Source organism: Dasypus novemcinctus, chromosome 7, assembly GCF_030445035.2.
Source record: "Dasypus novemcinctus isolate mDasNov1 chromosome 7, mDasNov1.1.hap2, whole genome shotgun sequence".
Lineage (NCBI taxonomy): Eukaryota > Metazoa > Chordata > Mammalia > Cingulata > Dasypodidae > Dasypus > Dasypus novemcinctus.
Genome location: NC_080679.1, coordinates 38631805 through 38656450, shown reverse-complemented (window position 1 = coordinate 38656450; position 24646 = coordinate 38631805). Strand labels below are relative to the sequence as shown.

General features: G+C 39.4%; 3 protein-coding genes and 3 non-coding genes across 10 annotated transcripts in view; 4 read left to right on the top strand and 2 right to left on the bottom strand.

Annotated features, from left to right (window-relative positions):
• NDUFS1 (NADH:ubiquinone oxidoreductase core subunit S1) overlaps positions 1–6089 on the bottom strand; it is a 35951-nt gene extending 29862 nt beyond the window's left edge. The window contains exons 1-4 of the mRNA XM_058300299.2: positions 5786–6089; positions 2128–2192; positions 1505–1596; positions 1237–1344 (exon numbers count right to left, since the gene is read on the bottom strand). Of these exons, the coding sequence (XP_058156282.1) occupies positions 1237–1344; positions 1505–1596; positions 2128–2188 (261 nt within the window). The 5' untranslated portion in view covers positions 2189–2192; positions 5786–6089. The remainder of the gene's footprint in view (positions 1–1236; positions 1345–1504; positions 1597–2127; positions 2193–5785) is intronic.
• Positions 6090–6149: 60 nt separating this feature from the next.
• On the top strand, positions 6150–9337 carry EEF1B2 (eukaryotic translation elongation factor 1 beta 2). Of its 2 annotated transcripts, XM_058300301.2 has the most exons (7): positions 6150–6262; positions 6376–6521; positions 7100–7222; positions 7849–7975; positions 8265–8331; positions 8919–9044; positions 9138–9337. In XM_058300301.2, the coding sequence occupies exons 2-7, from the start codon at positions 6442–6444 to the stop codon at positions 9290–9292; spliced, it is 678 nt and encodes a 225-aa protein (XP_058156284.1). In that variant the 5' UTR covers positions 6150–6262; positions 6376–6441; the 3' UTR covers positions 9293–9337. The 2 variants fall into 2 exon arrangements, with proteins under 2 accessions (XP_058156284.1, XP_004454719.1); XM_004454662.5 differs by lacking the exon at positions 6150–6262 and having other exon boundaries at positions 6356–6521.
• On the top strand, positions 8101–8180 carry LOC111763233 (small nucleolar RNA SNORD51). The gene has a single exon (XR_002796137.1). It is a non-coding gene; the product is annotated as a small nucleolar RNA SNORD51 (small nucleolar RNA).
• Positions 8686–8820, top strand: LOC111763234 (small nucleolar RNA SNORA41). Its single transcript, XR_002796138.1, has one exon. It is a non-coding gene; the product is annotated as a small nucleolar RNA SNORA41 (small nucleolar RNA).
• Positions 9338–12320: 2983 nt separating the features above from the next.
• Positions 12321–12426, top strand: LOC111763232 (U6 spliceosomal RNA). The gene has a single exon (XR_002796136.1). It is a non-coding gene; the product is annotated as a U6 spliceosomal RNA (small nuclear RNA).
• A 9232-nt stretch (positions 12427–21658) lies between these two features.
• Positions 21659–24646, bottom strand: part of CMKLR2 (chemerin chemokine-like receptor 2) — a 55512-nt gene continuing 52524 nt past the window's right edge. For all 4 annotated transcript variants that reach the window (XM_004454663.5, XM_004454664.5, XM_004454665.5 and 1 more), the window contains one exon: positions 21659–23238. In XM_004454663.5, the coding sequence (XP_004454720.1) occupies positions 22144–23211 (1068 nt within the window). In that variant the 5' untranslated portion in view covers positions 23212–23238 and the 3' untranslated portion in view covers positions 21659–22143. The remainder of the gene's footprint in view (positions 23239–24646) is intronic.

Here is a 24646-nt window from a genome sequence, read left to right as displayed (position 1 = left end):
ATAAGACGTTCTGAAATAGAACATCAAAGAATTGTGGTTTGGTCAGCAGGCATTACTGAATTAAAATTGTATAAGCCAAAATCCAATAAAAATCAAAGTAAAACGTTGGGCCCTGAGCCTCAACGGAGTTGCAACAGCTATTCTCCAGCTCATTAGACTCACCCAGGACCACTAACAAGGAGGTGATGATGGACAATCCCCATACCAAGGAACTCAGAAAGTCCACAAGTGCAAGCAGGAGAGTCCCATCCACTGGCCATATGGGACTGAAAGCCCCTCTCAATTGGAGGTGGAGTGGGTATCACCATCCCAGAATCCTCAGAATTGGGGAATGAACTATGAACTAGAGTGAAATTACTGGTATTCTACTACAGACTTACTGTGATTCTAGAAATCGAAGAAATTATATCACTGATGTGGAGGCAGTGGCCCCTGCAGGTTCTGAGGTCAGGGAGAGGGAAAATAGATGTAATACAGTGGCATTTTTGGGACTTGGGAATTATCCTGAATGACACTGTGATGACAGATACAGGCCATTATATATCTAGCCATAACCTACAGAATTGTGGAAGAGAGTGTAAACTACAATGTAAACTATAATCCATACTTGGCAGCAGTGCTCCAAAATGTGTTCATTAATTGCAATGAATGTACCACACTAACAAAGGATGTTGTTAATGTAGGGAAATGTGGGCAGTGTGGAGAACGGGGCATACAGGAATCCCCTATATTTTCAATGTAACATTTATGTAATCTAAATATCTTAAAAAATAATAGTAAAATAAAAAAAAAATGAAAGTGAACATCTTTACTGCAACACTTTTCTCTAGCCAAAATAGGGTGGCATTAACTAATGCAAGGTGTTAATAACAGGGCGGTATATGGGAATTCTGCATTTTATGCGTGACTTTTTCATAAATTTACAATATCTCTAATTTTTTAAAAAACGGAGAGGCATAAGCAAGTCCATACTCTACTTGTTTTATATATCACCATTTGGAAATACTGACAGCTATAAGTAACCTTTAATTTCTAAATCTCTTACAATTTCATGGCGCTTACATTTATAAAGCACTTTCATTGATGTGTTTTGACCTTTGAAATGAAGAGACTCAATCACACAAAAAATATTACACTTAGAAGTAAAAACACAAGGCTAGATTCTAAATAAAGTTTGCTACAAGATTTAGTTTTCTACCTTCTACAGCATTGTGTGGAATATTAGGTATCAAGTACCTTAGGAGCTTTCTCAATTTCAACAAGGCACATCCTGCAGTTTCCAGCAACAGATAACCTTTCATGATAACAGAAACGAGGGATCTGCATGCCAACCTTCTCACAGGCCTAGAAGACAAAGTTAAAAACAAACAAACAAACCTATCTGTACTTTTTTTATGAGGATTCATCATGGAACTTGGAAAATTTAGAAGTAAATAAATGGTAAAAATAAATATTTTAAAAAATCAGAACACACACAAATAAAAGAATTAGAACATATGCCTACTTGGAGGACAGTAGTTCCTGGTTCTACCATAACAGACTGACCATCAACAAATACTTCAATCAAGTTGCTTGCTGCTGTGGTAGTTGTTCGCACTGGCGATCAAAAATATTGAGATAGAAAACAAAGAGTTGAAATGATTATAACAGAGAATAATGGATTCATTCTAACAAGTTTATAGCTTTTCTTCATTTTACACTTTTCCCTGCTAGTTTCTAAGTACAAACTTTTAAAATACTGAATTAGAAAAAAGCTTTTACAATATCAAATATCAAGTAGAACATAGTTGTCTACTTTCCAATGTTTTAATCTGAAACTTTTAATACCGCTGAAAATATGTTCATGGGAAGACTACTTTTCCAGAACAGAAGGACTGTGCCTTTTTCATTTTGGCATTGATGGGGAGTTCCTAATACATTTTACTCCACAATGATTTCTGTAAATATCAAAGGTAAAGTTATATTTTGAAAATTATCCTATTGAACTTGGGTCATTTGTTTCTATTTGCATTTAAAACCAATGCTGTGTTTGAGGTGTTTCAAGAAACATTTCATAGACCTATGAATTTACAAAGATAGAAAGTCTGGTATCTATAAATCTGGCTTAAAAAAAAAAACAACACTCACCACATCCTTTAGCAGACTTAGCAAGGCCTGCGAAGGCCCTTCTTACAGTTATCCTTAACATATTGCTAAAAATAAACCAAAGAAGAGTTATTATAGGGAAAAAAAATACAACTACTTAAAAACTTTTTGGTAATATTTTTATGTTTTTAAAATATCTTATGGTTTTAAAGCATTTCACACACATTATGTCACTGAATCCTCACAAGTGTAGATCTTTTCCCTCAAATTCATAGATTAACTGACTTGTACAATGTCAAGGACCTAAAAAAGGAGCTACTGTATAAACCTGGTACTTCTAAGTCTAGGTAAAAAGGCAGTTTTGTTGTTGTCACTGCTATTTTCACTCCAAAGAAACAATCATACCTAAACACTTCTATATAGTAAAACAAACTACAAGAATAACGGTGAATTTATCACTAATGGCTATGTAAAATGAAGCCTACCATTTTGCCTTCATTCCTATCAACATGCATTCTATGTGTTTTTTTTAAAGACTTATTTTTTATTTATTTCTCTATCCTTCCCCCCCTCCCCACTTGTCTGCTTTCTGTATCCATTCGCTGTGTGTTCTTCTGTGTCCACTTCTATTCTTGTCAGGGGCACCAGGAATCTGTGTCTCTTTTCTGTTGCATCATCCTGCTGCGTCAGCTCGCCGTGTGTGCGGCGCCACTCCTGGGCAGGGTATGCTTTTTTCACGCTGGGCGGCTCTCCTTACGCGGCATACTCCTTGCGTGTGGGGCTCCCCTACGCGGGAGACACCCTCTGTGGTACAGCACTCCCTGCACGCATCAGCACTGCGCATGGGCGCTGGCTCATCACATGGGTCAGGAGGCCCTGGGTTTGAACCCTGGGCCTCCCATGTGGTAGGCGGACGCTCATTCCATTGAGTCAAATCGGCCTCCCCATTCTATGTTCTAATCACATGTATCTACTAAACGTTCACAAGATATTCTGAGCCAGTTCATAAGTCTAAGCCTTTGAGAATCTTGAGTAGTACATTTAATCTCACAGATTTGTAATTAGGTGTTTAGATGCCTGTTTCTACAATCACTTATTATAAATTCCTTGAATCTTTCTATTTTCATTGCTTATTCCAAACCCTGACACTTAGTAAGCTCTAAAACAGTGGTTCTCAACCAGATACAATTTTGCACCCACCCCTCCCCCAGGGGACATTTGGCAATGTCTGAAGACATTGTTGGTTGTCACAGTTAGGAGGTAGTTACTGGTATTTAGTGGGTAGAGGCCACAATGATGCTGAACATCCTGCAACGCACAGGGTACTATCATTACTCCTCACAACAACTAATTATTCCAACCAAAGTGACAAAACTATGGAAGCTGAGAAAAGTATTCTAAATTTAGTATACTGTTCTAAAAGGTTTGCTGAATCATGGAAATGAATGAGACTGGATTATATAAAGATCACCACTTAAAGATATACATAAGCAAACAGAAAAAAGTTACCTGAACTTTTAGGGGTTCTGATCTACTTACTTGATCATATGGGTTAATTTATTTTAGATAAATTATAATTTTTCATTTGGAACTTTTAAACATATTGAAATTGCAAATTATGTGATGAATAGAATGTACCAACATAAAAAAATAAATCAACAGTAAAGAGGGAGGAAAACAGAATTTAAGTTTTAAGCACAAAGCTTTGCATATGTACCAGAGATGATGTATTGAGAAATTTCACTAATTCAGACTTTATTAATTTCATTACTTCATAAATTTCACTGAATTTGCAGACATTGAGTCTGTCACCTACCAGTGAGTGATTTTTTGGTAAACCAGAGTGTCTGATTCTTTATAAAGCAAGAAGAAAACACTATCTTTTAGACATATGTGTAATTAGTAGGAGCTCAATAAATGTGTTAAAATGGAATTCAATTTAGGTACTCCTGGGCAATGAAGATCAGTTTTAAAGTCTTCTTTCTTTATGCTTCTTCTCCTTACTACCAGCACACACTGTGTATATATCTTTATTATTCTATTTACTAATCTGAAGGTTAATCAATTGTAGTGCCTACTAGACTGTAAATTCCTTAAGTACAATGAACAGTGTTTTGGTAATCTCCCTACCTAGCACAGTGTTCTTCGGTGTCATATAAGCTTATCTCAAGTCCCAGAATGAACAGCACTTGTCCTATTAAAAACTATTTATGTAAATTATGAAGGTAAACCTGAATATAATAACACCGCCATATTTGCTAAAGTACAGACAGATGCTAAATCAACATTCGTTCTTTCACACAACTTTAAAAATTTAATACTATTATTGTTTCACCCCAAAACAATAAAAAAGTAATACCCATTTTAGCTAGGAAACCAACTTGAACTACAAACCCAACAATGCATAAATACAAGAAATACAGACTTGTATACACTTCGCACATATTTACCACATAGGAACAGAAAGAATCGTCTCAGATGGGAAAATGTTACTGACCAAAAATTAGAGACTTTTTGGTATATGGACTACACTATTCTGTTATGTACATTATAGTAGTGTATATATACATATACATATATATACTTTCATATATTCCATAATTCTCCACAAAATATCTTGCATCTTTCTACTTCTCTCCTTTCACATTACCACTCTATTCCAAGCTCTTCCCTCAGTCTTTCTGGCCCCTCCTCATCCTTCAAGTCTTGGTTTAAAAACCATTCCTTGAAGAGATTTCCAAGACCAGCCTATCTAAAATTTCCCGACTACTCGTATCACCCATTGTCTTTTCCTTTACGGACAAATTTCTGGCTTGTAGGCGTTCATTAACTACTTGCTAAGTTAATTCTATCTCTAATCTTTGGCCATAATTTATAGATACTATCTTAAATAGAAAGTGCAGGTGCTCTGGCAGTCTTCTAACACGCCGCTTAACAAATGCACAATGCGGAGGGGAAAAAGTACATTCCTCAAACAACGACCTTGATGTGTATTCACCAAAAAAACAGTTCCCGTTACATTTTCTATGCTGCCAATTCATTTTTTAATAGTTGTGTTCCACTGTCTTACAAGTATGCGTTAGAATCCAAGAACTTAAAAAATGTCGCTCTGTAACTCACAGTGCCGATTCTCGGTTAACTTTTTAAACCTCCCCTTCTTCTGTTACCCCATCAGTGAAACGAATACTTAGTACTACCCAATGGGGCGAACGGACAAAACAAACAAACAAACAAAAAACCCAAGCAAATGAGTAATGAGGCGAGTGCGGTTGCTAAGGCAATAGGGGCCAAACGATGCAATCAATGTACCAGGTACAAGGAAATTTGGTAGAAAATGCTTATGCTTTAGGCCTACGCCACTGACACAGTTTTCCTCCTGGGGAACCAATCGGCCTCCTCCCCAGGAAAAGAAATGTCTTGCAAATTCCGCTGCAGAGGTAAGGTCACCCACCAGCCCATTAGGGCTAGAGTCCCGAGGGCCTCCTGATCCTCGTCCTCTTTTCTGCACCATTAGTCCAAAGCCCACGGCTTACAGTTCCGACCTGCCTACTCTCGGGGGTTCCCGAGATAGTGGGGCAGAACCCTGCGCCCAGTCAAGGACAAGAGAAGAAAGAGTCACCTAGGCCAAAAGAAACATCTGCATCAAGAACTAAACTCCTGGCCGAAGCACTTGAACCTTCCCCCTTAAACGCAACCTCACCTTTTCCCCGGAGCCGCGAAGGCCGCTCTGCCGAACTCCTAAGGACAACCCCAACCCCCTTAGAGACCGGGTTGCTCATTCAATATGGCGGCCTCAGCTAACTCCTCCAGCCGAGCCTGGAGAACGGGAAGCCGAGAGGGACTAGAAGCCCCATATTCGTCAATTTCCCGTTTAAGTCAAGCTTCGCAACGTCCGTCAACCCTTCAGAGGGCGGAGCGGAGGGCGTACCTCCAAAAGGAGGCGTCGCCAGGGAGGACGACTGCATCGGTACTTCCGCCGGAAGCGGCCGGGAAGCCCCGAGGCCGAGCGTCTTCGGTCATCTCCGGCGCTTCAAGGGGCGGTTCCGGTAATCTTGAAGCGCCACGGAGGTACGAATATGAGAAATGCTCCTTTTATCAATTTCCAAACACAAAGAAAGGCCCACGGACAATTCCTTGGCTATTTAACACAGAGTCCCCAATTTTTACGTTCAGGAATGTGAGTAGTAACGTACTTTGACCTTTAACCTTCGGCCGGGTAGTGGTGGAGGGAAACGCCTCCGACTCTATATAAGGAATTTTCCGGCCTTTCACGGCCTTTTTCCCTCTCAGCACTTGCGGTAGACTGTCTGCGTTTTTCCCTGCTTTGCTGCCCGGTCCCGGAATACAGCTTTCGCCATGGGTTTCGGAGACCTGAAAAGCCCCGCTGGCCTCCAGGTGCTCAACGATTATTTGGCGGACAAGAGCTACATCGAGGGGTGAGCTATCAAGAGATGGACTGGGAGCGTCAGGGATTCGGGCCCGGCCGACTGCGGTCCGGGACACGTGGCGTCGTCGCTCCTCCTGCGGCAAGGAGGAGGAAGCCGGGACCGAGTGCCCTTTTGAGGGGAGGGCGGAAAACTGCGCTTTTCTCGTTCCTCCGGTGGCTGCTGTGCGATGCGAGCACCGGAGAGGCCAGCGGCAGACCCTGCCTGTAGGGACGGGTATTATGGGGAAGAAGAGTTTCCCCCCTTGATTGACTCAATCAAATGTGTCGTCTTTGCACATGCAATAAATGATAACTGTGTCTTCACATGCCTGTGGAAGGAGCTGTATTAGAGGTTGCGGTCCATGAGGCTTTACTAAATGAGTGGTATTACTCAGGATAACTTGGTGATCCGAACAGGCGGTTCCTGTTCTTAAGGAGTTTGTTTTAAAAAAGATGCCTTAGGTAGCCCAGGAATAAGTGGATGAGTTCCCACTAACTAACTTGACTGGTGTGGTATTTGCCATTTATTTACTGGAATTGATGCCTTTTGCTTTTTTAAGGCGTGTGTAATTCTTTTTTTATTGGCAGATATGTGCCATCACAAGCAGATGTGGCAGTATTTGAAGCAGTCTCCAGCCCACCACCCGCCGATTTGTGTCACGCCCTGCGCTGGTATAATCACATCAAGTCTTATGAAAAGGAAAAAGCCAGGTAAAAATATCTTTGTATTTATCTGAGACTGGAATGACGTCTAAACTTAAATAAGGATTTTCACATTACAAAGTTGGGCCCAGGCAACTTTAGTTTTGTTGGAATATATTGTAAGCTAAATTTCTTTGTGAGGCCAAGAGACTGAAGTCCTCCATTTTTTCACAGAACAGGTAGAACATGGACAACAACAATTCAACTTTCCCCCACACTGCCTTGCCAATGTTCCTGGACCTTGACCTGGGGGGGCCACCTCTGGGGTGAGAGGGTGGCTCATTCATTCAGTCCTTGGCCATTCTTCTGAAACTGCCAACAAGGGTGGAAGTTTGGGGAAGTGGACTCCAGTTCACTAAGAATGGAAATGAGCATACTTAATGAGATCTCAAAAAGAAATGTTCATACAGAAAGAGTAAATCATAGTGAGTATTGAATATAATGTCTCACATGGTACTAATGTTTGTTGGGCGAGGAGTTGAACATATGAAAGTATTTACCTGGGAGTGCGTTAAAGGGTAAACTTAGTACCAAAGGGGGTCTATTTGAATAGTGATAAAAATTAGCTCTGGTGTGTTGTCTAGAAAAGGGCATTAATCCAACCTAATAGTGGTGGAATTTGAATTTTTTTCAAGCCTGCCAGGAGTGAAGAAAGCTTTGGGCAAATATGGACCTGCTAATGTGGAAGACACCACAGGAAGTGGAGCTACAGATAGTAAAGATGATGATGACATTGATCTTTTTGGATCTGATGAGGAAGAGGTATCTAATCTTTTAAGAATGTAAATTAATTATATCATTGTGCGTAAACACAGGCTTTCTAGCCAAATTCTGTGGATCCAAATTGTGGCTTCACCTCTTTATTAACTGCCTTTTAAAAATTCTTAATGATCATATGATGAATAAAATCAAATCACCATCTTTCGACTGAGCTCATGATTGATTTGCTTTTATCTGATAAAGGCAGGTCTGTTTCTTTTGATGACCTTACTACCACCTTTAAGCTGAGGAACAACTAGTTTTGTAATGTGTATTAAATATTTCTTTATAGGAAAGCGAAGAAGCTAAGCGGCTAAGAGAAGAACGCCTTGCCCAGTATGAGTCAAAGAAAGCCAAAAGTAGGTTATTTGTAATTTGTTTATTTAACTTCATTCTTTTCACAGTAACGTGAGGAATCAAGCTTGACTTCAAAGTACGTTCATTCAATAAATCAGTATTTAAAAACCTTCCTCAGAAATTTCTTAACAAATGAATTTTGTTGATACATATTAGTAAAGTATACAATTTATCCAAAGTTTACACTCAGCAGTATTTGGCATAATCACGTAGTTGTGCATTCATCACCTCACTCATCATTAGAGCAGTTTTGTTATTTCAGTAATAATAAGCAAAAAACAAACTAATAAGGAAACTCTTTACCCCTTAATCCCTGTATGCTTCCCCTGTTCCCCAGAGATTCTTCCTCATAAAACTTCCACAGCTACTGGTCTGCAGCTGTTCTTATGGTGGCAGTTGCGGCATTCCTCTGTGGTAAAGAAACTGTTACATAATTAAATACCTCTTTCTTAGCAAAACAGAAAGTGGGCGTGTGTGTGTGACAAACAAAGTATATATTTTTAGTAGTTTTATTTGACTAAGGAGATAGTCCATTTTGAAAAATTGATTTATAATTATTTGATTAATGCTGTTTATTGTACTTTTTTAGAACCTGCACTTGTTGCCAAGTCTTCCATCTTACTTGATGTGAAACCTTGGGATGATGAAACAGATATGGCAAAGTTAGAAGAGTGTGTCAGAAGCATTCAAGCAGATGGCTTGGTCTGGGGCTCTTGTGAGTTTAGTCTTTAGTTTTTTGAAATTTGCACCTGGAATTTACATATGGTTCAACTTTTGCCAATCAAATGCTTTTTTTTTTCTTTTCTAGCTAAACTAGTTCCAGTGGGATATGGAATAAAAAAACTTCAAATACAGTGTGTAGTTGAAGATGATAAAGTTGGAACAGATATGCTGGAGGAGCAGATAACTGCTTTTGAGGACTATGTGCAGTCCATGGATGTTGCTGCTTTCAACAAGATATAAAATTCATCCTGGATCATTGCACTTAAATAAAAGTTTGAAAAACTGTCTTTGTTCTTTGTCTTTTTTTTCCTTTTTTAATTGAATTTTATTCTCTTCCCTTCCCCCCGCCAGTTGTCTGCTCTCTCTGTCCATTTGCTGTGTGTTCTTCTGTGTCAGCTTGTATTTGAGTCAGTGGCACTGGGAAACTGTCTCTTTTTTGTTGCATCATCTTGCTGCGTCAGCTCAGTGTGTGTGGCGCCAATCCTGGGCAGGCTGCACTTTTTTTGCACAGGGCGGCTCATTACAGGACACACTCCTTGCACGTGGGGCTTCCCTATGTGGGGGACACCCCTGCATGGCTGGGTACTCCTTGTGCGCATCAGCCCTGTGGGTGGGCCAGCTCCACGGGTCAGGAGGCCCTGGGTTTGAACCTTGGACTTCTCATTTGGTAGGTAGACACTATCAGGTGAGCCAAATCCACTTCCCTGCCTTTGTCTTGGCTCTTGAGTTTAAGTGGGAGGGTAAAGTAATTTCCTTCTGTTTTGAGGGAAGGAGTACTACCTATTAAAGTATCGGGTGTTGAGTAGATTTTAATAAGCTAATAGCAGTAGACTCAATTTTAATACATTAAAGGGTTATCAACTTAAAATGCCCTCAGCAAAGCAATGATACCAGCTTTCCAGTATTCTCATATTTGCCTTGAGAAAATAAGTGTCACTTTATTGTGGAAGTTTATATATTAAGGCTTGGTTTTAAAATGACTCTGTAGTTTTTTTATGGCTCATGTCTTGAGCTTTGCAAAAGGTTACAAAGTTATTTAATATCTGGGCTGGTTTTTATCAAAAAATGGTATAGGTAGACACTATGGAATCATAAGAAAGGAATTAATTCATGTAAGGCTTTCAGGACACCCATGTAGTGACAATGTCAATTTCTTTGTAGGCTAGTGGCTGAATAATTTGGAAATAAGGTAATTAAATGAGGTAGGACTGCATTTAATTTCTAGTTAAAAGTGATGGACGTGACTGAGTTGTCATTTGTTGTAACAGCATCTTCAGATTTGGAGAATTCTGTGCTGTGGGTTGGGACGTCCATACTACAACACCTAATCCAAAAGAGTCAAGTCAGAGAAGGCATTCCAGAATTTGTCATGAATCAAGCCATATATCAGCACAGGTTTTACAAATTAGAAGTTGCTGTTAAAACAAGGAGACCCTGTTAAGTGTTCAGGCTGGAAATTTGGAATAGCATTTGCTGGGAGAGAAGTCGCAGTGAATTCTCAGGCTTTAATGCATACAGGTGCTTTGGGGTGGATGTGAAGGTGGAACATTTGAATTAAATCTGATGAACCTATTGTGGAGGGAACTTCAAAATTGAGATGAGCCTACTGGGATGAAGGCAATATGTTTAGTCAAGTATTGGAAACACCTGCATCATAAATGTTCATTTGCATATATATGAAATTTTACTATTTTTCTTAAGAGTAATAGTTTCTATAAAAATAGAGCACAAGAATTGCTGATATAGGGAAACGGACTTTGGCCCAGTGGTTAGGGCGTCCATCTACCATATGGGAGGTCCACGGTTCAAACCCCGGGCCTCCTTGACCCTTGTGGAGCTGGCCATGCGCAGTGCTGATGCGCAAGGAGTGCCGTGCCACGCAAGGGTGTCCCCCGCGTGGGGAAGCCCCACGCGCAAGGAGTGCGCCCGTGAGGAAAGCCGCCCAGCGTGAAAAGAAAGAGCAGCCTGCCCAGGAATGGCGCCGCCCACACTTCCCGTGCCGCTGACGACAACAGAAGCGGACAAAGAAACAAGACGCAGCAAATAGACACCAAGAACAGACAACCAGGGGAGGGGGGGAAATTAAATAAATAAATAAATCTTAAAAAAAAAAAAAGATTTGCTGATATAAGGGTCTCCTTATTTTGTAAATATGGGCAAAGGGTTAAATGCCTGGTTTTAGGTCAAATTTTTTTATAGCAGAATCAGGTAGTGGTGATTCCTTTCCCACAACATAATTTGCTTTACATTGTGGCTGCCTTGAGTGTGAGAAGTTGTGTAAATCCTAAAGAAAATTTATTTAATCAGACATCTATATACTAATGAATAAAATCTTGACTGAGCAATGTATTAGTTCAGTCCTATCCTAAAATCACTGGAGAAAATTTCAGGTTGTCAGTATCATGAGAGTCAGCAGAGGGCAGCACTTCATTTTCTCAAGAACCAGAGAGTCAGGTTTCTGGAAATAGCGAAATACTGCATGTAAATCAACTTTACTGCTATGAATGTGTGTAAGTCAACTTTACTTCTATGAAAAGACAGAGGTTTAGTAACCAAAACTGAATAGTGAATAGTAACCAAAAACTGATCGACAATCATTGACTTTAAGGGCCTTGACCAAAGTGTTTTCAAGTATTAAAAATTTTAACAAATTATTAATGATAGAAGTAATTTTAATGGTATTTCTTAATTTCATTTTTAAAAATAGCCCATAGTTTGAAATTCAGGAGACTATAGTGAAGTTCCCTGTCCCCTGGGCCTCCAGTTCACCTCCATTAAAGCAACCAGTGTTACCAGGTTATTGGTGTTTCCCAAGGTACTCGTGAACATTAAGAAGCCTTGGAAGAAGCCAGTTGCATAATCCATTGTCTTATAATTTGTTTAGTCTATTGATTAGGCTTTTAGGTTGTTTTCAGTCTTTTGCTATTATGAGCAATGCTGCAGTAGAAAGCTTTGAATAATATATGCCACTTGCATGTGAGCTAGTATACTGAGTGAAATGTTTTTTAACCAATGGGTCAGAAGACATGGGTTTATTTATTTTTCTGTTTCTAGCTTTGGAGTAGAAGGAAGATAAAGACAGGGAAAAAAAAAAAGTATGCCCCATATGTGATTGTAGTGACTCTGAAATCTTGTTTAACATTTTGTCATCTCTTGTTCAATATCCCTAGCACAGCACTGGACACAACGTGGAAACTTAAAACTGATGCCTTCGTTATCACATGCTATAAAGGATACAGAAGAAAAGTTAAGTGCTCGCCAAAGTTAAGTGCTTGCTTCAGCAGCACGTATACTAAAAATTGGAACAATACAGAGAAGATTAGCATGGCCTCTGTGCAAGGATGAAACAAATTCGTGAAGTATTCCATATTAAAAAGAAAAAATCATTATAGGGAGGCAATTAAAACATAAAATTGTGATGAATTTCACAATCACAGTATGATTAGGCAGGTACTCCAAAAGTTTGGAGAGGGTCAGGGAAGGCAGGAGGAATTAATATTTGAACTGGGTGGATCTTAATTATTAATTTGTCAAAAATGGAAAATAGACAACCTCTGAGGATGAAGTGAAAGGTGGAATGCCTATCATGATTTGGGAGGCAATTAGTCCAGTCTGGCTGGATATTGTAGTGTTCATTTGGGATTATACAGGGTGGGACCAGGTTATAAAGGCATTTGAAATACAGACTAGCTCAGGAATTTTGACCTCATTCTATGAGGGCAACAGGGAACCTTGAGGTTTTCCAAGCCAAAGAACAACACGCTAAAGGCAGAGTGTTACTCTGGTGATGGTATGAATGGAAGCAGAGAGGTTTAATCCTAACATAAATGGCAAAGGCTACTTATATTTTAGCATGTACGCAAAGATTTAAAAACTGAACATATTTATTCAAGAAAGTAAGTATGGAGGCTAGTGCAACATGAAAAAGACAAGATTTCTCAAAAATACTATTATTACTATGAAAAAATATACTAATGGACCAAACACAAATATAAAAGTTTACATTCACATTTTTGGATATTGGGATGATTTTTTCCCAAACAAGTACAATTTGGCAATGGCAATTATTGTTCCTAGAATAAAAAACTAAAAAAAGTGTGTGCCTCATATACATTATGTAATTTGTGTATCATTATAAGCCTGTGAATAAGACAGAAACTGTTATCATTTACAGATGAAGAAATTGAACTCTGAAAGTGACTTGCTCAAGATTATTCCCCTAATAAGTGTGAGGTGGGAGCTCAACACAGGTCTTCTCTCACTAAGTTACAAGTCAAATCCATGCTGTCAGTAGAATGGGGAGGCTCTCTCTGCTTAAAGGTTCCCGCTTTAAATCTTGGTGTGTATTTCCATCTTTCTTTCCCATTATTCAGCAAGCTCTGTTCTTTCCTCCATTTCCCAAATAAATTCTTTTTACCGGTCTAACAACAACAAAAAAAAAGAATGGGGAAGGTTCTGCATACCTGCTTTTCATCAGTGTAATCCTGGCTTTGTATCTCAGTTAGGGAGGGTGGGAAGATAATATCACTTAGAAGTAAATTTTAAATGGAAATTGAGATTGACAGACATTTTCTCACTACATGTTCTGTGTGAATCACAATAGTTGTATTCAGAAAATTTCCCAAATGAGGATATGTTTTTTATTGAAGAAATATGGCAAACTTAGTGAATTAAAGGCACATTCTTTAGGCCTTCTATGTTCTGAACCTTCTTTTTTTACCATGTCCGTATAAAATGGGACTATTTTCTCTTTTCTGAACGTGTGCTCTCACTGTGCCACCTACCTGAAATAGCCTCTTTTCTCACCTCCACTTGTTCAGACTGTAATCATTCTTCAAGATGGCACTTCAAATACCTCTTTCAAGAAGTCTTCTTTGATCCTACTCCTTCCCTGCCTTAATACCTCTTTTGAAAAGGCACTTATAAATTCTATTAATTTAGAATTCTTTGTGTAGTTCTCTTTCTCATCCTACGAAAATTTTTTTTTTGTATGTATCATTTAGGCCTGTTCTAAAGGACACTTTAATTGGATTGTAATGCAAATATTCTTTCAGGGAATGAAGACCAGGCAGTTCCATTTTGCATTGCTTTTTTTAAAAAAAATTTATTTTCCTTCCCCCCCCTCCCCACCATGGCTACCTTGTCTGTCTGCTTGTCTGCTCATCTTCCTCAGGAGGCACCGGTACCTCCCATGTAGGAGGCGAGTGCCCAACTGCTTGAGCCCTTGTGGCTTCTTGTAGCTCCTGGCAGCTCATCTTTAGGAAGCACTGGAAACTGAGCCCAGGACCTCCCATGTGGGAGGTGGGTGCCCAATTGCTTGAGCCACTTCCACTCCCTGTCCTATGAGATTTTTATGTTCATTCAAGGGGAGGAGGGGTCTAACATTTGCACAGTGACTGCTGTATCTGAACATGCCAGGTATTTAATTAAGTATAAGACCAGCTAGTATCTACTGAGCATTCATAGGGCTAAACACTGCTCTAAGTGCGTTACATTTATTAACTCGTTTAATTTTCACAAAGTGCTACATGGGAGGTACTACTGTTGTACCTATTTTACAGTCTATAAAGTTGATTTAACTTAGCTAAAGACACAGAACTAGGATATATTGGGACCATGGTTCAAATCCATACAGCCTGCCTTCTGAGCCCAGGTTCATAACTTCAAATATTTCTAGTTTATATAATCTTCACCAGCAAACCCAAGAGATGGGTAGTATTTCCACACAAATGTGGAATCTGAGCAAAGCAAATAGCCCAAAGTCACAGTGGAGTTGAGATTCAAATCCAGGCTTCACCAGCTAAACTGAGATCTTTGCCCACAACATGCTCTCTTTCTTGAAGAGTAAAGCATCATCTTTTCACCTTTGCATTCCCCACAGCATGTGGGCAGAGGGCCTTGCACTCAGTAGATAATAAGTGTTTGTGAATATGGGAAAAAATAAAGGAATGGGAAACCTGAGTCTGCGTTGGCTGTGTTGGAGAAGTTTATGGATAGAAACCTGTTAAATAAAGAACAAGGGGAGCAGATGTAGCTCAGTGATTAAGCCTTTGCCTCCCATGTATGAGGCCCGAGGTTCAATCCCCAGTTCCTCCTTAAAAAAAATAAACAAAGCACAAGTTGAGCCCAGAGGGATTTAAAAAAAATTTTCGTATATATTGTAGGTGAATAAAACATAAGGAAAAATAAAATAAAACATCTTGATTTTGCACCCACAGATAATCACTGTTTTTTGTTTTGTTTTTTCCAGATAATCACTGTTAACACTTGGTTGTATTTCATTCCAGATTTTAAGTGTAGAATCTGTTGTGGGGGAGCTTTCTATCCCAAGTGGCCCCAGGGCAAACTTGCCAGCTTTATGGCTGGATTGGTAGCCTGTCTTACATTTGGCACTTTTATTTTCCATTATGATATAAGACCCAAATTTTTGACTGAAAGGAAAGTATATATTTAAACATTAACTATTTCTCACAAGAAGAAAAAGTTTAAATTTCAATAGAAATATTCAGATTAGGTTATTTGCCTGAAGTTCTGGAGTATCACTCCTTTTAGTCTTAAAGGAGATGGTGAAACTACTCTTCCAGTTTTATAAACAACATGGACATGTCTATAGTGATTGCAGTGGTTTGGAGAAAGTCTGCTGGCTGCAAGAATTGTCACTAAACTTTTTTTTAAAGATTTATTTATTTCTTTCTCTCCCCTTCTCCCCCCCACCCCAGTTGTCTGTTCTCTGTGTCTATTTGCTGCGTGTTCTTTGTCCACTTCTGTTGTTGTCAGTGGCACCAGAATCTGTGTTTCTTTTTGTTGCGTCATCTTGCTTTCTCAGTTCTCCGTGTGTGCTGCACCATTCTTGGGCAGGCTGCACTTTCTTTCGCGCTGGGTGGCTCTCCTTTAGGGGTACACTCCTTGCGCATGGGGCTCCCCTGCGCGGGGACACCCTTGCGTGGCAAGGCACTCCTTGAGCGCATCAGCACTGCATGTGGGCCAGCTCCACACAAGTAAAGGAGGCCCAGGGTTTGAACCGCGGACCTCCCATGTGGTAGACGGACGCCCTAACCACTGGACCAAGTCCGCTTGCTTCCCTGTCGCTAAACTTTTGAGAAAAGAAAAAGAAGTTCAAACTAGAGAGGCTATGCTTAGCGCTGTGACAATTTACTTCATGTAAAACAATTTGTTTTTTGACTTGTTGTTAGAGTTTATATTATAAGACTTGAAAAATAATATAAACCCAGGAATTTCAAGTCAGAAGTTGGCACCTATTAACCTAAAAGTTGGTGTATTTGAAGCAGGGACTTCAGAGTCATCAGGTGAAGAGTTCATTGGAATTTCTATTATTATAGCTCTCCATTTGCATGAAGTTGGTTCCGAAATAAATATTGCACCCAGTCCTGATTTCTTAATACAGTTAAAAAGTATTCTAACAGGGAAGTTGATTTGGCTCAACTGATAGAGTGTCCACCTGCCATATGGGAGGTCTAGAGTTCAAACCCAGGACCTCCTGACCTGTGTGGTGAGCTGGCCCACGCGCAGTGCTGATGCATGCAAGGAGTGCTGTGCACGCAGGGGTCTCCCCTGCATAGGGGAGCTCCACGTGCAAGGAGTGTGCCCCCTCAAGGAAAGCTGCCCCACGCGACAAAAGCACAGACTGCCAGGAGTGGTGCCACACACATGGAGAGCTCACGCAGCAAGACAATGCAACAAAAAAAGACACAGATTCTCAGTGCCACTGACAAGAATGCAAGTGGACACAGAAGAACACACAGCAATGGACACAGAGAACAGACAATGTTGGGGGGAGGGAGGGGAGAGAAATAAATAAAAATAAATAAACCTTTAAAAATGAAATGCTACAGGTTTACACAGGATAAAATAGTATATTATCTACTACTAATTCAAACTTGGGAATACATAGACATTAAAAAAAAAAAGTATTCTAAAACTTCACACTACTGTTAGCAATCAGAAAATGTCCCTGTTGATTACATGCATTCAGTTTCCAGCCACTTAAGGTTGGCGCTGCTGAGATGAAACATAATGATGAGGAAGATGTCTTTTAAAGTATTACTATATGAGTCAGAGTTCATATTTTTCTTTTGCAGTGAATGTAGGCAAGCAAGTAACTTCCTTCTCCAGCCTATGTCCCAGGAAGGAGGTGTTCTGCAATTGGATTCCCCACCTTTCATTGACTGTGTGTTTAGAATGATAAAACATGAAAGGCAGAACATGAGCACTCCAAGGACACTAACCATTATCTAGACCACCAGCTCTCATCCAACAGTAGAGGAAAAGTAAGCCTGAAAAACCATTTTGAGCCCATTCTCATTTGTGAAGGGGGCAGAGTCAAGACTGGAATCAAGGTTTCCTAGCCCTGAGTCCAGAGTTTCCCACAGTAAGGTGTGTGTGCTATTAGTGGAAGATAAGATGTTTTCAGTGGGATAAGGAGAGATTTTAAAAATTCAAAGAACTGAATCAATGAATATACGAAGGAATTAGAACATATAGTAAGTGCTCTGTATGTTCGCTACTATTGACGGTGGCTTGAACTAGGGCAAGGTGGTAGATGTGGAGAGTAGAGGGATTCAAGACTATTTTTGTAGGTATAACCCACAGGGGCTCAGGTTCATTTGTCTCCAGTCTCCCAGGCCCTGGGACTTACCCTCTGTTGCAAAGAGTTTTCTTCCATTGAGGAGGAGATGGAAAGTCTGTCTCATTGGACTTATGCCTTGGTCCCTGGAGGTCCATACTCTATACTGTCCTGCCAGCTAGGTAGTGGACCCCTTCACTTCCTGCCCTGTTTCAATTGTGTTGCTGCCCAATTTACTCCAGTGCCTGCCGTTTCCTCCAGCCTCTCTGTCTCTCATTCTACTCCTCATCAGTAGACCTCTGAAGAGTCTCACTAATCTAATTCCAATTGCCAGGGAGAAAGCTCAGGGTCCCCAACCCATGTTCAAGCTTGGAGTCCTATGCAACTCTTTGGATCTTCCCTCAAGGAAAAAATAAAAATTTAACTCTGAAAGTGCATGTACTGGTCATTATTTTCTGCACGTAGATTCCTGTTATAACCCCACTATCAAATATTTTTAAAACCACAAATACTGGGGTTCTTAATCTGGGGTCATAAGAACTTCCTAAAATATTATTTAAAAACAGTTTTCTGGGAAGAGGGCCTATAACTTCTCAAATAGGTACTCAAACAAATTTAGAGCTCCTCTAAGACCTTTGCAAACCCTAAGACATTTTTCTCTTTGGAAGCTCTACTCTTTATATCAAACGTATTGAAATCCCTTACTAAATATAATTTTTATATAATTATGAAATATTTCATTTGACTAATAATTGATACAACATTGTATTTTTAAAATATGTAATCAATATTTATTAATTTATACCTCAAATTTTCTTTTGGTATTTCAGAGCCAATAATCTTTTTTTTTTAAAGATTTATTTTTTAAAAATTTATTTCTCTTCCCTTCCCCCCCTGGCCCCAGTTGTCTGTTCTCTGTACATATTTGCTGTGTGTTCTTCTGTGTCCTCTTCTATTTCTGTCAGTGGCACTGGGAATCTGTGTCTCTTATTGTTGTGTCATCTTGCTGCATCCACTCTGTGTGTGCGACGCCACTCCTGGGCAGGCTGAACTTTCTTTTACGCCGGGCGTCTCTCCTTATGGGGCGCACTCCTTGCGTGTGGGGCTCCCCTACCCAGTGGGGGACACCCCTGCATGGTACGGCACTCCTTGCGTTCGTCAGCACTGCATGTGGGCCAGCCCCACATGGGTCAAGGAGGCCCAGGATTTGAAACATGGACCTCTCATGTGGTAGGCAGATCCTCTATCCATTGAGCCAAGTCTGCTCCCCCCAATAATCTTTTTTAAAGATCTCAAACAATTTCATAGGTGAGCCAAGTCTTCTTCCCCCACTAATCTTTTTTAAAGATCCCTAACAATTTCATAGGCCCTTGGAACGCTCACAGACCCTAGTTGCACTGTCCCTATAGACTAGTGAGAAAATTGATTCTGAATGAGTTCCAGCTCACAAAGATCAGGAACACTACCCTGAAATCTAACTTCCAGAAAACTCTCTGCTCCATAATTTTCTTCTGTCCTTGGTTGCTTTATCCCCTTCCTGCTCCTCAGCTTCCCTCTTTGAGTCTCCCTTTGCTCAAATTAAGAATGAGCCTGAAGAGTTCTCTCTTCTCTCTTGGATCATCCACTTTTTCTCCTGCTCCTGAGAACTCAGGGCCTGTCCCTTGAGGTCCCCGAGGAGTCCAAGAGTGGGAAACATCTCAAACCCTGGTGGGGGTGGAGGGTGCTAGCAAGGTTAAAGCCTGCACAAATGACCAGAAACTCACAATGAGGCTTACTTTCCATGCCTTTCCTTAGTCATACTAGATATGACAGAAGCCATGAAGTTTGAGAATGACAGAAGTTTGGATTATGCTGCACTATGTCACACATTTTTCTAGAATAACTTCCAAAACCAGATTGGATTGTTGCATGCCATTAACAGTTAAGAACATAGCCAAGGGGAATGGCTATAGCTCAAGTGGTTGAGCACCTGCTTCCTATATATGAGGTTCTGGGTTCGATCCCCTGTACCTCCTAAAAACAAAACAAATGAAAAAAACTGCTCCCATTAGGGAGCAGATGTAGCTCAGTGGTTGAGTATATGCTTCCCATGTACAAGGTCCTGGGTTCAATCCCCAGCACTTCCTTAAAAAAACACACACACACACAAAACATAGCCAATAAATGATCCAGTTTTAGCATTTCCAAAAACTAAGAAGAGATGAAATAAAAAAGGATACTCGTTCAAGAAATTACACAGTGCATCTCATAATTTTCAAATTGAAAAGTTATATAAAATTAGTTGTGTTTTAGAAATTTTACCAAGTGGCTCAGTTTCTATTTAGAAAAGACAAGTCTACCAGCAGAGACAAGGTGCAAGAGCGAGAGCTTTATGAAACTCCAAAGGCAAACACATAGATTTTAAGTGTCTCTTCCTTTTTTCATCTATAAAGCCACTTCCTCCATGAAGAAGTTCCTTATCTCTACAACTGAATGTAATATCTTTCCTCTCTAACAATCTGTACTTTATCCTTGGCTCTCTTAAGGCATATATTGCTTTCTACTTTATTTAATCTCACTTTCCAAACTCTACGTACCTTAAACACCTTGACATCCTTCACAATCTCTCTCTACCATAGTACGGTAAACTTCTTAGGCACTCATATATTTGCTAAAAGGATAAATGAATAGATGCTGAAATGTTATTACAGTCTAAAATGCAATAGATTTGCATCATGAAGAGGTCACTGATTTAAAGTATGTAGTGGCTTGGAGCTATGTACCCTTTAATCCATACATGTAGGTGTGAAACCTTTCTAAATAGGACCTTTTGATAAGGTTACTTCAGTTACACTGTGGCCCAATTTGACCAGGATTGTTCTTAACCCTATTACTGGAGTCCTTTATATGCAGAATAAAATTCACACAGACAGTGAGAAAGCCACAGGGAACAGCAGAGCTGGAAGACATTGGAACCCAGAGAAGTCAAGAGAGGGTGCCATGTGCCTTGCCATGTGACAGAAGATCCAAGGAAACAATCGTTGGCAGCCAGCCCCAAACAACACATCACCTTGATGACAACTTGACTTTGGATTTCTCCTGGCCTCAAAACCGTGAACCAACAAATCCTTGCTGTTTAAGCCAACCCACTGCATAGTATTTGTTTTAGCAGCCAGGAAACTGAAACAAGATATATTTTATTACTGGTAGATTTTGGTCTCTGAGGAGACAGGGGTATGTTGGGTTTCTCTGCATGGGGTTTGTATAATTTTTGTAAGTGTCCTGTAAGTTTGAAAGTATATTAAAATTTTTTTAAAAAGATATATTTTATTGGTCTTACAATGAAGTATATATAAATACCGTTATAGGAATAGAAGGTAGAATGAGATCGATATGTCATAAAATGTCTTCTTTCTCTGATGTCATTTTGAGAGTAGCCTGGCCTACTAACTATTTAGATGTCAGTGTTTTAGATTTATAGCAATCTTATCACACATTCAGAATTTTCCAAAAACATTTATATTTAAAGTGCTATTCTGAGGAGTAAAGAAGTACAAATTTTTGACATGCATCCCAATGAGAGGTGGGATCTCTTTCCTCTCCCCTGGAATATGAGCTGGCCTATGATTGCTTCGGCCAAGAGTACAGTGAAAGTGACACTGTGCCAGTGCCAGGCCTACCTAAACTTCAAGAGGACCAGAAATTCCCACTTTGGTCTCTTGGAGCCCTAATATGCCCATGAGGAAGTCAGATGACCCTGCGATGCCATGCTGGAGGTGCTGTGCAGAGAGAGAAAGAGGAGAAGAAAGAGAAGAAGAGAAGGATGGAGAAGCGAGGAGAAGAGAAAAGAGGATAAGGGAAAAAAGAAAGCTGGTCTACTAGACCCAGGCTTTTCCAAATTTCAGCAGTTTGAGTCATCTCAGTCCAGCTGAGGCTCCAGGCATGATGAAGTAGTGAGAGAAAACTCCCTTCAGTACCTTGTTTAAATTCCTGACACTCAGAATTGTGAGCTATGGTAATAAAAAACTGCTGTTTTAAGCCACTGGTTTTGGGAACAGTTTATTATGTGTTAATAGGTAACTAGAATAGACATTTTAAATTAATATAATCAGCTATTACTTTAATTAATAAATTCATAGATTACATAAAATAGAGTGTAAGTACATATGTGACATTTTAAGAATATGTCTAATGGGTTACTTGTGCAAAATTAAAATGATCTTAGGCAAACATTTTTAACATTTTTGACATTAGTTCATGTTTTTAATATTAAAGTTTAGGACTTTCAAAATTTATTAAGATTAAAAAATAACTGATACTGCTTCAATAGTAATGATGAATCCGCTATGGTATAATTAGCAAAATGACACAGATAATTGCAGAAAAACAATTATGTCCACATAAAAATATGATGTTAATAAAGTAACCAAATCCAAACAAAAACAGCATATTATCTTGGAGCCAAATTTAATCTGAAAGTGTAAGTCAGGAGACCTACACAAAAGCTTTGTGCTGGAAAAATAATTACTCATTGGGCTGTTTCCAGGAGACACAGGTTCTTGGTTTCAGAGTTCCTGAGTTGTTCACTCACTGTGCCAGAACAGCTGACTTCCCAAAGTGTATACTTTAGTATCTCAGCAACTGAGGCACGGAAGTGAACTTGGAACTTCTTACTAATTAGGACGTAAAGGATGGGGTTCAAGCAACTATTGAGGAATGCCAAACCAGTGGAGAGGGGGATTCCAGCCTGCAGTATGTGGTAGAAATAACTATTGTGATGAATTGTGAGCTCCCAGATGCTAAACAGCTGATAAGGAGTCCAGCAAATCAGAAAGGCCATGACCACAGCCAGAGTTGTCCAGAAATGCTTACTGGAGGTCAGGATGCTTCTCTTCTTCACTTTGAAGATGAGACAAGAGTAGCAAATGCTCATTGTTAGCAAAGGGAAGAGGTACCCAACAATAAATTTCACCCAGGTCAGAACATGGTGCCTCATCAAAGTGAGGTCAGAATCATTCTCATGGAAATTGTTATAACAAATTGTGTGATTATTGAACTGCAGAATGTCCCGGAAATATAGGGCAGGACCACCAATCAGAGAGGCCAAAAGCCAGACTAATATAATAACGATCAGGGAGTTCTTTAAGGTTCGATGTCGATGAGATAAAACAGGATGGATTAAATGGACATAGCGGTCCAGACTGATCACCGTCAGGAAGAAAACACTGGCAAACATGTTCAACTGAGCAATGAAGGAATTGGCTTTGCACAACCAGATACCAAAGGGCCAGTGGAAATTCATGGCTACATAGGAGATGTAGAGGGGCATGAAGAGAACAAAGATGAAATCCGCAATGGCCAGATTGAGAAACCAGAGAGTGGTGACTGTCTTCTTCCACTTGAACCCCGTGAACCAAATGACAGTGGCATTTCCTGGAACACCCAAAACAAATGCGAAACAGTATAACACCAGGGATATCCAGTGAACAGCTCCCAGGTGGACTTTCTCTTCCAAATCTGACTCCGAGGAATAATATTCCTGGGCATAGGAATAGTTCTCAAAATCTTCGAATAATGTTTCCTCTAGATCTTCCATGACCTTGCTATGTGAAGATAAGGATATCTATAGAAACAAATGTCAAAAAGAAGGAAAATTTTTAAAGAAGAGGAAAAATTCAGCAAATGATAAGTTACATAATATATTCTTTGATAGGACTTATGATTACAGTCTAGATGTCCAAGTCTTTCTGGGCCTCACTTATGTTCTGATTAATAGTCTTGAAGCTGTGAGAGTCATTTTTTGAAGTGTTAAGTAACCGTTAAATTAAAGTGACTGCCCGTACTGGTATAATTCCTCTGTTCATAGTACTTATAAATTTGAGAAGAAAAAAAATCTAAAAAATGAACATTTATTAAGTGCCTACTCTGCATTATTATTTTATGGAAGATGCAAAAGCAAACATTTCCTGTGCTCAAGAAGTATGATATCTAGTGATGATCAATACTTATGTAGTGATGACTTAAAAATCTGTATTTCCAGTCTTGGCTTTGTTAGCTCCAGACACAGAATTCCAGCTGCTTCCTGGATTTATCTACCTAGATGTCACAGGCAAGCACTGAAGATTTTTTCCTTTCTTAGAGAAGTTGTGGGTTTACAGAACAATAATGCATAATATACAGGATTCCCATATACCACCCCGCCACCAACACCTTGCACTGATGTGGAACATTTGCTACAATTGATGATAGCAAATTTTTATAATTGTACTATTAATTAAAGTCCATAGTTTAACTTAGGGCAGTTCTATGAATTAAAAAATTAATTTATTGAAGTATATCACTCATACATAAACAATAAGTATATAATAATAGTTGTGAACTTACAAAACAAACATATAAAAGATCATACTTAACTCTCATAACTCACTCTACCAACAATAACTTATATTGTTGTTAAACCTTTTTAACTAATGATTAAAGAGCATTGTCAAAATATTACTACCAACCAAAGTACTTTCCCCCCAACCAATCCATTATTATCTTTTATATCATTTATATATGAACATACATGGACAATTAAATATTTAATAAAAGTTGTGAATTTACAAAGCAAACATGCATAACATCATACAGGGGTCCCAGACATGAACTCTCCACCAATAACTTGCATTGTCGTGAGATGTTTGTTACAAATTATGAAAGAGTAGTGTCAAAATCTTACTACTAATCATAGTCCTTATCTTACATTTGGTGTGTTTTTCCCCCAACTCACCCTATTATTATTTTTCCTAGATGATTCTCTAGCATTCTGTCAATGGTATTTACATACCTAGACTACCATTTTCAGCCACATTGCCATTTATAAACTAGCTGTTACTCACTATGTGTTAACATCCACTCTATACATTTGCACACTTTTATAGTAAGGCTATTTAAAACTTCTACATACATTAAACATGAGTATGTGGCAGACTTGGCCCAGTGGTTAGGGCATCCGTCTACCACATGGGAGGTCCGTGGTTCAAATCCTG